Source organism: Apium graveolens, unplaced genomic scaffold (genome assembly GCF_009905375.1).
Source record: "Apium graveolens cultivar Ventura unplaced genomic scaffold, ASM990537v1 ctg1631, whole genome shotgun sequence".
NCBI lineage: Eukaryota > Viridiplantae > Streptophyta > Magnoliopsida > Apiales > Apiaceae > Apium > Apium graveolens.
Window position 1 is genome coordinate 137,535 of NW_027417338.1, and position 16,120 is coordinate 153,654.

Below are 16,120 nucleotides of genomic sequence, written 5' to 3' on the forward strand. Positions count from 1 at the left end.
GTAATAATTTATTATTTGTAATATATATGAACTTTATCTGAGTTCGAGTTACCGAGTCCGAGCCAAGTCTAGCTAAACGAGACGAGTCTGAGCCGAACAAACAAAAAGCTCGGCTCAGCTCGTTTACTTATTTGAGCTCATTTTAATGTTTAAGACTGGCTCATTTAATTAAACGAACCAAGCCGAGTTTAGTTAAACGAGTCGATCCCAAATTCGGTTCACAAATGACTATATTCATTTGAGCCCTATATATTACAATATGACATATCCTTCTATGTGTTTTACTTGTAAAAAAATATTATCATTTTAGGAAAAGTAAGTAAATTGTTATTTTGACAACATAAAATAATTTTAATTTATAAACATTTAAAATTTCTAAAACATACTCTTGAAATAAAAACCAAGTTTTGACAACACAAAATGATTCCAATTTGAAAAAATTTGAACTTCTTAGACATACTATATTAAAAATCTTAATAGTACAATTTATTTTTTTTTAAAAATACAAAATCTATTAACAATCTCACTATTTTATTATAAGTAAATGTTTAGTTTTAAAAACACTACATACCTGTTCATTTTTTTAAACTAAAAGGAATTCACATTTTAAACCATAAATACTATTTAAAAACCAAATGTACAAAATAAAATATATAAAAGTTATACTACCTCCGTCCCCCTTTTTTCTTTACGTTTTTTTTCACTGCTCGGCATGTATCTTAAGGCGTATTAAAGTATAATTCCATAACTTATTTTAAAAAATTTATTTTTCTCAATAAAATTTAAACATTAAATTTTTATTAAGAAATTTTTTAAAAAGAAATAATAATTTATGGAACTATACTATATAGGAGCCTTAAAATGTATGTCGAACCATCCCTCTCAAATATAAAGAATTGAGAGGGACAGAGGGAGTATGTTATAACCAAAATTTGGTATTAGAACTTTTTGGGTCAAAAACGGGTCAATTGAACTCAATTTGGGTGGACGACCGAGAAATTAAGTTTTTGTGGACAGAGTTAGGGTGAGCCCTTCTCCTTAAACAACTTAGGGTGCGCCCTAAAGGTTTGATGGACAAGAATGGGCTTTTAATTGGCGGTTTCCTTGGATGCTCCGTGATTTTAGGAAGACAATGGATGATTATTACTAACATATTTTTGCAGGTACTTTATTGAAAAACTCCTTACTATAATGCAATTTTAGAAAGGCGGTGTCCGTGATTAGAGACCTCCAGGGGTATGTCGGGAAGAAAGGCATCTTCTTGTAGTCAATGGGTGTCTTCGTTGGGGATGTGGGGTAAACTATAGTGTGTTCTTTGGGAGTTCTGTCTTTTTATCAATGGGTCTTCTCGTTGGGAGATTTCGGAGTATTATATACTTTACACACAAAAATTTGGGATCACTTGTCTTATAATTTGGTGGGGGATCCTCATTCAGGGGATAAGGATGCATCCAACATTTGGGTAAACCATGGCTATACCGAGGTTCACTGACTAGAGAAACACAAATTTTGTTAAAACTCAAATTTTAACAAAATTCGGCGGCTTTCCGGTGAATAACCACTATTGTAAATCTTGATTCCGACGATGAAACTCAAATTTTGTTGATATCAAATTTCTAAATATACGAGATCTATGAAATCATAGGTACCATCAACATGCACAACTACGCCACCCCATAGTCATTTTTAAGACATAATATATCATTGACATCTACACACATTTTCAAAAAAATATAATTATGCACCCTCACAAAAAACACATGTCTACAAATTTAATATATTACTTAAACGTCACTTTTAAAGAGACAAGCCTTTTACTTGACCTTAGTTCCAAATATAACTTTTATATCACTCCCAGAATTTATCATGAAAATGACATGTTTACATATTTAATATATTACTTACACGTCCTAATCTAACGACATAACTTTTAAATAGTGACTTTCAACCTACACCTGTATATCTAGAAATTTTTACCTAAATTAATGTAATCAACGAAATATAATTTATAAATGGTAAGAAATAATTCAATTTTAACTGAGAAAAAGGGAAAAAAAATAAAAAATTGTTATACATTACCAGCAAATTTACTATTTGAATAAATAAAATTCTATCATATTTATTAGGAATCTTTGGGCCTGTTTTGTAACACCCCAGTCCCACATCGAGAAGATTTGAAACTTCTGTTCAGTTTATAAGACAAAGTACTACTACTATGTGCACCAACAAATCATGATCTTTTGGGGGCTTGTGGTGGGCTTGTCGTAACCCAAGTTGGCTGCACTCGGGACAGTATGCTTCAGCTTATTTCGGACTCGTAATCGGGACTTGACTAGGTTTTCGAAAAAGGCTCGGGATTTGACCCGGGTTGTCACATGTTTAGCTCTAACTTATAAGTCGACTTATGACATATAAGCCCATAACAACTTATCGACAAGTGTTTGTCGACCCAAATTATAAGTTGAATTTGCAACTTATAACCTCATAAGTTGAAAGTTAGTAACAGCATACTTTATCTCAACTTATTTTGATTTTTTTACCTTTTTTAATTTGATTTTAAAATATAAGTTTTAAAATGTTTTTATAATTTAAAATTCATAAATTAAGATAATTGTATTTAAAAATTATTCATTATAGTTCATTTAAGTAAAAAAATTATGATTTATAAGTAATATTATCCAAACAGTAATATAACTTATAAGTAATAATCTACTAACTACTAATCACTTACGAGTCTCTTATTCATTTTAAATCATTAGTTACTTATTTTAAAATTTCTCAAACGGACACTTTATATGATATTGGAGATGGAAAAAAGAATACACGACCCATTTTAGATATTTTACTATTTTAGTAGTTACGTGAAAACATATGAGAAGATGTGTAAATACATATCAAACTTAAAAAATTATATAAAATTATGGATGATATATTAATAAATCGGTTGGGTTAGGTTAGGGTAAAATATTTGTAACCCGTACCCAACCCATTTATGTCGGGTTGATCAAGAAACAACTCATTTATAATTCGGTTTATGTTGGGTAGGATTTTTTAGGTTAAAAAAGAGTTGGGTTGTGTCTATATCATTTTCCTTATTATACCTAGGACTCACTTTCAAGTATATAGGACTCATTTCTCAGATCATCTATCAAATTATCAATGGACTCATTTCCAAGTCTGAGAACTCTTAAAAAAGTAGAAGTCAGACAAAATTTGAGATTTCCTGAAAGAAATGATGAAGATGAACAGCCATTGAGTCCTGTTGCTCGCTTATTTCACCAACCTGGCTCCAATGTGTACATCGTAGCTATCATGGGCTCCAAAATTAAACTCCAACCTGATGTTATAAAACCCATTTTGATTCATGCTCTTCTCAAACACCCTCGCTTTTCTAGCTTGCAAGTACGTTTCTCCATATCCACTACGTAAATGAGGCATTTAGGACGGAACTAGTGTAAAAATTATGTTATTTTTTTAGCTTGCAAGTCTCGGTCGGTTTTGTCTCGGTTTTGTGCTCGGACTTTGGTCGGTCGGGTTTAAAACGGTCGGAAAGGACTGTTTCTTGTAGTGATACACTACATATTATCTTAACGTAATTAAAATGCATGCATGAATAAGTACATTCATATGTTTGAGTGCAGGTTAAAGACAAACATAGTGGTGAGCTGAAATGGATTCCTACAAAAGTTGATATCGAAAATCATGTTATAGTTCCGGAGCTGGATCCTAACATGGACGGTGCTGATGAATTTGTCGAAGACTATTTATCGAATTTAAGCAAAACCAACATTCCAAACTCTAAGCCTCTGTGGGATATTCACCTCCTCAATGTCAAAACCTCGGAGGCCGAAGCTCTGATCATCTACCGCATTCACCACTCGATTGGGGATGGCATGTCTTTGATGGCTCTTATACTTGCTCATTCTCGACAAGTATCCGATCCCTCCGTCTTGCCTACGCTTCCTGGCATGAACAAAAAATCCAATCATCTTAACTGTACGGGTTTAGGATTTGTTTACATTTTGTGGAACTCACTCGTAGCGATTTTCGTGTTTGTTCTTACTGCATTTTTTCTCAAAGACACTCAGACTCCACTTAAAGGGCCTGCAGGAGTTGAGCTTAAGCCCCGGCGTTTTGTTCGCCGTACCTTAAATTTACAGGACTTTAAATCAGTGAAGAGTGCCCTGCATTGCGTAAGATTCATATAACCTGACTCGAGTCTCGTTTAATCTTTCAAAAATCAAATTTACATGATTTTGGATCAGGACTCAATTATGTGCATGCGTTAAGGCATTGCGTGAGTGTTTGTTGGTATGACTAACAATTCTTTTGGGGTTTATGGATACAGACGATAAACGATGTGGTGCTCGGGGTAACACAGGCTGGTCTGTCTCGGTATTTAAATAGGCGATACGGTAAAAAATACTAAGAACTCCAGCTTCCAGTTTCAATAAAGAGAGTGTAAACTGAATTTTATGCATTCATTTATGCAGGTGAGCTCCAGAAGTATAATGGAGTGACTGACCAGGAGAAAGAGAAGAATTATCTTCCAAAGAACATTCGACTCAGAGCAACATTTTTCTTCAACTTACGAGCATCTACTAAGATCAATGTAAAATTATGTCCTTTTTAATATATAGTTTATTTCTCTGACAACACTGGAGAAACTAGGGGAGGCTAGCCTCAGAGAGGCATTTTAGCAATCTCGGCTAGAATATTAACAATTAATAGAACTTATCGATGACCCTGTTAAAAGTATAGGTTTCCCTGCTCAGTGCGCGTACTCAGCCTCAGCCACATGATGTGTGTTTCTCTGTTGGAACTCTTATGGCTGACTATTTGTATATGAATGCAGGTTCTAGTAACTGATGAAGGGATCGAGGAACAGGCGAGAATGGCAAGATTTGGAAACAAAATTGGTTACGTCATCCTCCCATTTAACATTGGAATTCAAGCTGATCCTCTGGACTATATTCGGCAGGCTAAGGCTGTCATTGATCGCAAGAAGGCTTCCTTAGAACCTCTGTTCACGTATCTTTTTCTCAAGTATTTTATCAAGTTCTTTGGCATCAAGGTCTGTATATCTGCTTGCAATTGAGCTGCTTCATTATGAAGCGGATTATTTTCTTATGTTATAACTTGTATGAATGATGAACAGGCTGCAGGTGTTATTTGTCATAACATCTTCTTCAACACAACATTGTGGTTCAGCAACGTGCCCGGTCCTCAAGAGGAAGTCTCGTTGTATGGTCATCAAATGGCTTTTCCTGCTTGTAGCTGTTATGGTCAGCCAAATGTGAGTTATACTAATACACTACTACTAACAGAGCCTAATGCGTGTTTTAGCAAATGAGGCCTTCATTAAAAGCCTAACGTTTGATTACATCTACACTCTGCAGGCACTGATGATTCATGTAATCAGTTATACTGATAAAATTACTTTCGTATTATCAACTGATGAAGACACGATACCTGATCCCTACAGCCTATGCGATGATTTGGAAGAATCGCTTAAACTCATCAAGGCTGCTGTTGTGCCATCTTGATCTAATTGTCTTCTTGTTAATGTTTTATGGTTGTGTATGATTTTAGTTTTATGCTTAAATAAGACAAGTGTGTTTTAGTACGTCAAGTAAGTTTCTAGTAAAGAATGTAATGTAATCAGAGTTTAGTTGCTTCAACTGATTGCAAGTTTCCTTAGTGATGCATTAAACATTTCCACCATCATACTTAACATCATAGATTAGTTGCAATTAAGAGGTTCATAAGCTGTCTAGTGAGTAAATTACACAAAATTCTATTTCAGCACGCGATCACTTCTTAGGATGGAACATACGATTCATGTGAAGTCCAAAACTGAAATTGAATCCAAAACTGACAGGAGATTGACAAGATTAGAAGGAAGTCCTTGTTTTTCGACGTTAAGTTGAGCTAAAGACTTGGATACAGCTCTGAAAACTTCTTGAAAAGAGAACTTGGTCGCTTTGTAAATTTTCAGCTGATAGACCAGTTCTTTGTACAATGCAGCATAAGTATGTAGAACGCGATGATAATGAATGCCGTTGAACTAGACGTTTACTCTACAGCTATCTAAGATACTTTCGATATTCATTTAGTTATGCATCAGATAGAACATTTTATTCATGGAACAATGAACATTAGGATTGTGAAGATGACTCTGACCACGGATAGAATACCAACCAACTCCCAAAAGCTTGTATCTTATTGTTCGCTTGGTGCTACATCTGTTGCTCTTGTAATTGAGCTCAAGCTTTGCAAGTCTATTAAATTTAAGGTTTTAATAGTCGGAAATCGGTGCGACTTGGAAAAATGAGTACTTTGAACTCGGAAAGTACTCGGAATGAGTACTCGGATAACTAATCGGCTATCATTGGCTATTTTTTTTATGAATTATTTCTCTCATATATAGTTATATACTAATAAAACGTAAAATTATGTAATAATCCTACTAAGGAAATGTTTACTCAGGAAACTTAGTAAGATTTAAGTATAATGATGGAAATTAATCATGCTAAGGAAATATTTACTTAATATAATCCTACTAATAAAATGTTTACCAAGTATAATTAATCTACCAAGGAAATGTTTACTTAGCATAATCTACCATTTTATTTACTAAGGAAATGGTAGACCCTATTAAGGAAATGTTTACTTACTATAATCTACCATTTTATTTCCTTAGTTCAAATATAGATTGCTTAGGATGCGTTTGCTATTGTTGTTTCAAATAGTTATAAAATTGTTTGGCAAATTTTAAAAGATGATTTGTGAGAAGTGTTTTTGACCCAAAAGCTGACGTTGGAGAAAGCCGGTCCCCATGTTTTTGAAAAAAGATTTTACCATCAAAACTCATCAAAAACATTATTATTTTTAATTTGTCACATCAGCGGTTGCGGGTGACCTACGATAAAAAAAAATATCTACATATCAAAAATATTACCAAACAGTCATTTGACTTTTATAACACTTTTTTTACCAACACTTATTTTAATAGTACAACAATTTTTAATAATAATATCAAAAAGAGCCTTAGTAACAACTGAATGGTTCAACCCTAGTAAATTAATAACGCACCGGAAATAATAAAGTTCAAATATAGATGACTTTTGATATCAAACATAATTTCTAAAAATAAACCACATATCATTTCTAATAAATATCATTACTTTAGGGGGAAAAAAGCTAAAACATATATAAATCATGTTTGGTCTTTTTTGGGATTTTTTTAAAATAAATAATAAAAATTTAAGAAGGTAAAACTCGGGTTTTACCTCAAGCACTTGGAGTCGAACCATTTTTTTCCGATTCGTATAAAATCATTTTCGAACCCGGTTACTCGGAACTCATATCGGAAGAGAAGTTAAAAAGAGAAATGGATCTAAATGTCATTATTTTAGTAAAAAATGCCCAAAATGTTATTTTTGAAAAATAACTGTTAGATAATGAATTACACGCAGAGGGGGGTGAATGTGTTTTTGTGTTTTTATACTTTTCTTGAAGTGTTTATGGTTATGAACAAAGTAAATTAAATCTTGCAGTGAGATGTGTTAATATTGAGATTAAACAAGCAATAACAGTGAACACAAATCTTTCAAAACTCACTTAATTTTATATTAAAATTAAGAATATTTTGTTACAAAATTTATAGGCTCTTTGTTGCTAAAGAGCTTACCTTCTTCCTTGAGAGAATACAAGATTTTATTAATCTAAATTGTTACTTCTAATAAAGGACCATGGTTAACTTCATATGATAGTTAACTACTGGTTTACACAGTGTATAATAAGAGATGTTATTCACTTTAGTAAACTGTCATTAATCAATCCATTTTAGGAAAAACATATCTTTCATTTCTGGCTTAGCATGGCTTAGCATATCTTTGCATACTGTGTTAACTTTAATCTTCCTTTGTCAGTTAATCTTCACACTTGATCTTGCACACCTCAAGCGGCATTTTGTAGATTTGTCAATCCAACTTGATTAGATTGTTTGTTGATTGTTAATCTTGGATATTGAACTGGTCTGCACTTTGTACTTTGAGTTTTACCTCATCTCCAGTTTGGTATATAGAGAACTTGACATCTCGATAAGTATAATGACTTATCGAGATCTCTCATTGCTCTATAATTGTTTTGACTTGTAGAGGTCTTTGAATTCTCTATAAGAGAATTTAGCTTGTCGAGCTCTCTCATCTTCATGTCTTCACTTTGGCTTATCAATATCACTGAGTTCTCTAGTGACTAATTGACTTGTCGATAACTCAGAGTTCTCTAGTGATATTTGACTTGTCGATATCTCGGAGTTCTCTAGTGAAATTTGACTTGTCGATATCTCTGAGTTCTCTAGTGAAGAAATGACTTGTCGATGTCTCCAATCTTCATGTCTTCAATTTGACTTGTCGATATCTCTGAGTTCTCTAGTAGCTTTCCTGACTTCTCTATAAGTCATTCTGGAGTTCTCTAATGACTTCTCTATAACACTAAATCTGTGACTTGTAGAGATCTTGACTTAGAACATTTTTCTCAAAACAAATTTATTCAACTCCAAGCTTCTTCATAATTCTTCTAAGGCATGATCTTCTTGATCTTCTTTCAGATAGAATTCATAGGCTTGATACTGTTTACAAAAAAGGACTCTAGTCCGCCCTTTGACATTTTTACAACTTTAAATGTTACAATACAAAATGCAAACTAAGATTACAATATAACTTACTTAGGGTTGTCAATTTGACTTAGTCTTGTTATAGTACAGGCATGTCTTGCACAACAATAACGGTTTTGGAAATAAGACAAAACACTACACGAAGTAGCGTTAAGAGCCATTTTAAGATGCACAGTTCACCTCACGCTACTTCAAGTAGCATTGATGTGTTGTTTTTTCAATCTATCTTTTAAGCTTTATTTGTGTGTTATTTTAGGGCCAAAAACGCTAGTTAATGTTACATTTTAACAATCATTTTTAAATTAATGTTTTTAAATTTAATGATGTACCATAATTTAACAATTTTTAACATTTTAAGGTTCACCAAACACCTTTTGGATTTTGGAAATATTAAAAAAGAAATAAATTAATGAAAGATACGATGATTTAGGGTTTAGGATGTAGAGTAATTGTAGAGCCTAAACCATAATTTAATCTAGGGTTTAAGCCCTAAAAACCAAAAATTTAAACTTTAAATCATCTAATTTTAAAATTTAAGGGTGTAACTTAATTTAATAATTTTTAACATTTTAGGATTTACCAATCCCCTTTTGGGTTTTAGAAATAAATTTAAATTTTTTTATTAGTTTAGGATTTAACAATTTTTTATTTGAATTTAAAAAAAATTATTAATTACATATAATTTATAAAATATTAATTTATAGAATTATTAAGAGTTAATGACATGAAAGCAACCCATTTAATTAGAGTACCTGTCACGGGACTCTTCGAAGGCATGCCCAAATGCGGGATAACTATCCTTTATGTCACATGTTCGAATCTCACGGAAGGAAAATTTATGAATATGCCTCATGAGTCAGAGTATGTCCCTTAAATGCGGTTTAGCTTGGTTCACGTGGTTTGCAGGCTATTGCGTGAGTCCGTAGGGTTTACCCAGTGCGCACCCGAAGGGTAGCGGCTGCGGGTTACCTACGATAAAAAAAAATGGCATGCCGTTTATGAATTAAATATAATAAAATTTAAAACATAATTGTTTTACTAATACACAGTGAACTAATATAAAATTAAATTTAGTTGATACTAACAACCAAATACCATCATAATACGCATTTATATTAGTAATTTTTTAGATATTTAAATATATGTAAATATTTTAGAATTATATTTATTATTTCTGGATATTTATAATATTAAAATAATTATTAAAAATATAAAAAAAATAGTAAAAAGACATGTCAAATTATGAAAGTGCATATCTAACTAATTGATGTCATGGCATGCCGTGATTTAATAGGACAAATGAGATGATAGGGTCGGGTCGAGTTGCATAGTTTAAATATTAACTTAAGTAGAGTATAATGTTGAACCCTAGACCCAAATGGAGATGATGGCAATGCTGAACAAGGCAAAGGTAAACAAGTACATGAACAACTACTGCTACTTTGTTCATCATCTCCACTCACACTCACACCTTGTTGTTGATGATGATGATTCCGAAATAAGCAAACCCATTCTCCAACTCACCCCATCCGAAACCCTAATTTCAGATCAACTTCACTCCATTATCAAAACTCACCACCGCAATAACCCCATTCCTAACCCTAATTTTACCCCCAATCTCATCATCCCCACTCTCTCTTTCCATTTCTCCCAGATCAACACTACTGCTTTCTCTTCCGACGTTATTCGCCACGTCATTCACCGATGCGGTGCCACCCGCCATGGCATTCCGTTCACGCAGACTCTCTCTCTTTTTAATTGGTGGGCTGGTCATTTTGTTAATTCCCTTTCCCCCCTTGTTTTTAACGAGATGATTGACCTTTGCGGAAAACTACGTCGTTTTGATGTGGCTTGGTATTTGATTGAGGCTATGAAATCGAGAAACGTTGAGGTGTCTAATTTTACGTTTTCCGTTTTGATTAGGAGGTATGTCAGAGCTGGGTTGGCTACTGAGGCTATTCATGCTTTTAATAGAATGGGGGAATTTGGTTGTGTAGCGGATAAGATTGCGTTTTCCAATGTTGTTTCTATTCTTTGCAAGAAGAGGAGGGCCGTGGAGGCTCAGGCTTTTTTCGATGGTTTCAAGGATAAGTTTGAGGCCGATGTCGTTGTGTATACTAGTTTGGTTAATGGTTGGTGTAGGGCTGGGGATATTTCCCAAGCGGAGAGGGTTTTTAGGGAGATGAAGGAGATTGGGATTCAGCCGAATGTGTATACATATACTATTGTTATTGATGCTTTGTGTCGGTGTGGGCAAATTACTCGAGCTCATGATGTGTTTGCCTGAGATGATTGATGCTGGATGCAAGCCAAATGCTATTACTTTTAATAATTTGATGCGAGTACATGTGAAGGCTGGACGGACGGAGAGGGTTTTGCAGGTGTATAATCAAATGAGGAAGCTTAATTGTGCTGCCGATACTATTACATATAATTTTCTTATAGAGACTCATTGTAGGGATGAGAATCGTGATGAAGCTATTAAAGTTATTAATACAATGGTTAGGAAAGGGTGCGAGCCAAATGCTTCTACATTTAACCCAATATTTAGGTGTATTTTGAAGGCGGGGGATGTTAATTCTGCCCACAGGTTGTTTGCAAGGATGAAAGAGATTAAGTGTAAGGCTAATACTGTGACTTACAATATACTGATGCGGATGTTTGCTGATTCAAAGTCCGCCGACATGGTTATCAAGCTTAAACAAGAGATGGACGAGGGTGAGATTGAGCCTAATGTAAATACTTACCGGATTCTGATATCACTATATTGTGGGATGGGACACTGGAATAATGCTTACAAGCTTTTCTGCGAGATGTTGGAAGAAAAATGCTTGAAGCCTAGTCAGGCAGTGTATGAAATGGTTTTGCAGCAGCTGAGGAAAGCTGGACAGATTAAGAAGCACGAAGAATTGGTAGAGAAAATGGTTGTTAGAGGTTTTGTTGCCAGGCCTTTATAATTTATTGGCATTGGGGTTCTCTTGTTACTGCAAGATATTTATATTTTAAGTTTCCGGTTTCAGTTTCTCTCTTGGTTGTCTTAATCAGCTTGAGTTAATACTCGAGCAAATTTCTTGGGGCCATTACTGCGTTGCGACAATTGTTTATGAACTATTTGAGCTTCTAGGATTTCAATATTTTGAAATATAAATGTAATTTAAAATTTAAATGTACATATATACATGATTTGCCTCTTTGTCTCAAAGTTTAATATGAAGACCGTGAAATGAATGTCTATTGTCTGCTGCCAGTGCCGGGGTAATAATTTAGCAAAACATTGAGCATTGAGCTTGTCTAAAATGTCTATAATCTGCTGTTCAGTAAGCAAGAGTTATCAGATTCTTTCTGGTATCCTTGCTGTACATTTTCTTCAAAGTAATTCTGTAGCTTTTTAGTCCAGGATTCTTGCTATATATTAGTTTTTTCAAAGAGTGTGTGTTTGTGTATTATACAAATTTCTATTTCTTTATCTTATCTATATTCTATTTACAACTTTTATTAGCAATTACAGTTAGTTCAAGTAAGTAATCGAAAGATTCAATAGAAAAAAACATAAAATTATGTCCTTTTTCTTATGTAGTTTATTTCTTCAACTTACGAGCATCTACTAAGATCAATGTAAAATTATGTCATTTTAATATGTAGTTTATTTCTCTGACAACATTGGAGATACTAGGGGAGGCTAGCCCCAGAGAGGCATTTTACCAATCTCGGCTAGAATATTAACAATTAATAGAACTTATTGATGACCCTGTTAAAAGTATAGGCTTCCCTCCCCAGTGCGCAGTACTCAGCCTCAGGCACATGATGTGTGTTTCTGTGTTGGAACTCTTATGGCTGACTATTGGGATATAAATGCAGGTTGTAGTAACTGATGAAGGGATCAAGGAACAGGCGAAAATGGCAAGATTTGGAAACAAAATTGGTTACGTCATCCTCCCATTTAATATTGGAATTCAAGCTGATCCTCTAGACTATATTCGGCAGGCTAAGGCTGTCATTGATCGCAAGAAGGCTTCCTTAGGACCTCTGTTCACGTATCTTTTTCTCAAGTATTTTATCAAGTTCTTTGGCATCAAGGTCTGTATATCTTCTTGCAATTTTGCTTCACTATGAAGTGTGAATAGTGTGTGTGCGAGTGCGGATTATTTTCTTATGTTATGACTTGTGTGAATGATGAACAGGCTGTGGGTGTTATTTGCCATAACATCGTCTTTAACACAACATTGTGGTTCAGCAACGTGCCCGATCCTCAAGAGGAAGTCTCGTTGTATGGTCATCAAATGGCTTTTCCTGCTTGTAGCTGTTACGGTCAGCCAAATGTGAGTTATACTAAAACACGACTACTAACAGAGCCTAATGCGTGTTTTTAGCAAATTAGGCCTTCATTAAAAGCCTAATGTTTGATTACATCTATACTCTGCAGGCACTGATGATTCATGTAATCAGTTATACTGATAAAATTACTTTCGTAATATCAACTGATGAAGACACGATACCTGATCCCTACAGCCTGTGCGATGATTTGGAAGAATCGCTTAAACTCATCAAGGCTGCTGTTGTGCCATCTTGGTCTAATTGTCTTCTTGGTAATGTTTTATGGTTGTGTATGATTTTAGTTTTATGCTTAAATAAGACAAGTGTGTTTCAGTACGTCAAGTAAGTTTCTAGTTAAGTGGGTAATGTAGTTAGACTTTGGTTGCTTCAATTGATTGCAACTTACCTTGATGATGCATTAAACATATCCACCATCATATTTTACATCATAGATTAGTTGCAATTAAGAGGTTCATATGCTGTCTAGTGAGCAAATTACACAAAATTCTATTTCAGCACACGATCACTTCTTCGGATGGAACATACGATTCACAGTGAAGTCCAAAACTGAAATTGAATCCAAAACTGACAGGAGATTGACAAGAAATGATTGCAGCACCATTAATCCTGAAATTATCAGTTAAAGAAAAGATAGTTAAGAAAAGATTAGAAGGAGGTCCTTGTTTTTCGACGTTAAGTCGAGCTAAAGACTTGGATACAGCTCTGAAAACTTCAGAAGAAGAAAACTTGGTAGCTTTGAAAATTTTCTGTTTTAGGCCAGTTCTTTGTATAATGCAGCATAAGTATGTAGCAGAGCAATCTGGAAATATTTAGAACGCGCTGATAATGTATGCTGTTGACCTAGACGTTTGCGCGCTGATAATTTTCTGTTTAAGATACATTCGATATTCATATAGTTATGCATCAGATAGAAAACTTTATTCATGGAACAATGAAGATTAGGTTTGTGAAGATGACACTGATCACGTTTACATTATTAATTTTGTTTACCTCATATAATCTAAATCTGCTGAAAGATATCTGGGTGAAGTAAACTTTACAAAACAATTCCAGAAATTTGTATCTTATTGTTCTCTTGGTGATACATCTGTTGCTCTTGTAATTGAGTTTAAGCTTTGCAAGTCTATTAAAGTACAAAGTAAGGGTCTACAAGTTATACTCTACTACTCCCTCCGTCCCGAAATTTACGATAGACTTTAATATAGACCACAAAAAGGAGATAGTTGAGGTTAAAGCAAGTGTATTATATATATATATATATGTGTGGTCGGAAGAATCTTAAATGAATACTGTAAGGGGAGATTCATTCTTTTTGAAACGTCCAAAAAAAATGGTTCATATAAAATGGGACAAAGGGAGTAATTATTTGGATGAAAAATGTTATGCTATGAACTTGATCATATCATTTGAAAACTAAATTAGGGAACTTGTTGGATCTAGATCATCCAGCTGCAGATGTGAAGCTAATCATCAAGCAGATAATTGCAGCATTGAACAAAATAGGGAGAGTTATAGATAATTTAGAAAACAACCTCTTCATTCTTTTAAAAGTGAGTAAGGTACGTACGATACACCCTTTCCATACATTGTCCTCCTAAATAGTATTTACCGGATACAGTTGATTGATTGATTTTTTTAAAGGAGTGTCGTCTCACAATGTCTGCACCAAAATGTTGTTTTATCAGAATCCACCCTAGCCTGCTTCCTAATACTATGTTCCGGTGTAATGATTGATCAAGTTCTTTAAAAGACATCAAGGTAGATCATCTTTTCAAATACTATGTAAATATATATGGCCTCATTGAAAGGATTACTGATGCTTGAACATACTTTATTATTGTAATAAAGAAATAAATGTCGAAATCAGCATACAAATGCAAAGAACATGATCTGAATCCGATGGATAGTATATTTACACAAGAAAATTATAGAATCTCTACTCTAACCTGATGCAGAGTACTAATAGTAGTATATAGCTCTAAAGAATCTATGTAGCTGAGTATCAAGGGGTATAATACTTATTTCTGCATTTGCACTTCCAGGAAAGAAGATAATAGCTCTCATCTCGTACGTATATAGATGTCGATGAAGCCTTGAATGGAGGACTAATGACAAGTGCAGCCATGCAAGGCCTGCAACCTAAGCATTTGTTAACACATTTAGGTGGACTTGAACCTACTGCCATCTTCACCGGTAACTTCGAACTCTGCACATCATTTTCTCCTAACAAGATCATACACAAAGCATAAGATAAATTTGTAAACATGAACCTTAAGGCCAAGAAAAGATGTTCACCTGAACAGTAAGGAAGCATTAGGAGATGAAGAATAAGCACCACAGTAACCACATTCAGGGAACTGAGACACTCTCTTAATTTAGCCATGTATGCAAGTTATGATGTGTATGACAATACAGAATGTACTAATTTATATGTGTATGACAGTATCATGCATGAGAGTTCTGTAGTAAATTTGTACTTGGAGAGATGAGAAAGGCCATCAAAATAGCAGTAGTGCCCTGAAAAAGATAAGTTTTGCAACCTTTATTAAGGGACCCCTCTGGTGAAGAACTTTGAACTATATTACTGGTATCTCTAAAGTCAAGAAACAGTAGATTAGACCCATAATTTTCAGATTGACTTGACAGAAGTTACAATGTGAGGGAACAAGTTTTCAAATAATTGAAGGTGGCAACTACTTTTTACCATATCTGGTCTTCTGTAACTGTTTGTTTATCAATTACAATCAAAAAGTTCATTCTTTACTTTCTTCACCTCCTGTATCATTATTGCCCTGATAGAATGAGGAGTCAGTTATATGAGTATGCTTCACCTGAGACTACAAGAAACAGCCATACTTATACTCCACCATAGAGAAAGATTATTTAGGCCTTTTAGCTGCCATTGCCCCAGCAGTATAACCTGTACCACTAAACCCCGAGAAAATGTTGAATGCTAAAAGAGCGATTGAGGGATTCCTACCTCAAACCGAAGGGCCGATAAAAGGACTTGTCACTAGACTATCAACGAATTCTAATTATCGCTCCTTTTCACATTTTAATAATAACAAGCTGAAGGATTAGTGTTTAAAAACTTACTTATTAAGA

The 16,120-nt window shown here is 34.2% G+C and overlaps 1 protein-coding gene and 1 pseudogene across 3 annotated transcripts; both read left to right on the forward strand.

The window, feature by feature from the left end:
- Positions 1-3,107: 3,107 nt before the first annotated feature.
- LOC141700014 (wax ester synthase/diacylglycerol acyltransferase 11-like) lies at positions 3,108-16,120 on the forward strand. Of its 3 annotated transcripts, XM_074503785.1 has the most exons (10): positions 3,108-3,402; positions 3,642-4,193; positions 4,349-4,415; positions 4,494-4,612; positions 4,856-5,074; positions 5,159-5,296; positions 13,104-13,266; positions 14,456-14,574; positions 14,657-14,773; positions 15,058-16,120. In XM_074503785.1, the coding sequence occupies exons 1-9, from the start codon at positions 3,160-3,162 to the stop codon at positions 14,747-14,749; spliced, it is 1,713 nt and encodes a 570-aa protein (XP_074359886.1). In that variant the 5' UTR covers positions 3,108-3,159; the 3' UTR covers positions 14,750-14,773; positions 15,058-16,120. The 3 variants fall into 3 exon arrangements, with proteins under 3 accessions (XP_074359886.1, XP_074359885.1, XP_074359884.1); XM_074503784.1 differs by lacking the exons at positions 13,104-13,266; positions 14,456-14,574; positions 14,657-14,773; positions 15,058-16,120 and adding an exon at positions 5,400-5,737 and having other exon boundaries at positions 3,642-3,996; positions 4,081-4,193; XM_074503783.1 differs by lacking the exons at positions 13,104-13,266; positions 14,456-14,574; positions 14,657-14,773; positions 15,058-16,120 and adding an exon at positions 5,400-5,736.
- Positions 10,000-11,704, forward strand: LOC141700013 (uncharacterized; annotated as a pseudogene).

Bases quoted from the DNA above. Each gene is read 5' to 3' on its own strand.
- LOC141700014 (XM_074503785.1), top strand. From the start codon at position 3,160: ATGGACTCATTTCCAAGTCTGAGAACTCTTAAAAAAGTAGAAGTCAGA. The intron at 4,613-4,855 runs GTAAAATTATGT...ATATGAATGCAG, and splicing joins GAGCATCTACTAAGATCAAT to GTTCTAGTAACTGATGAAGG. The intron at 5,297-13,103 runs GTGAGTTATACT...TATACTCTGCAG, and splicing joins GCTGTTATGGTCAGCCAAAT to GCACTGATGATTCATGTAAT.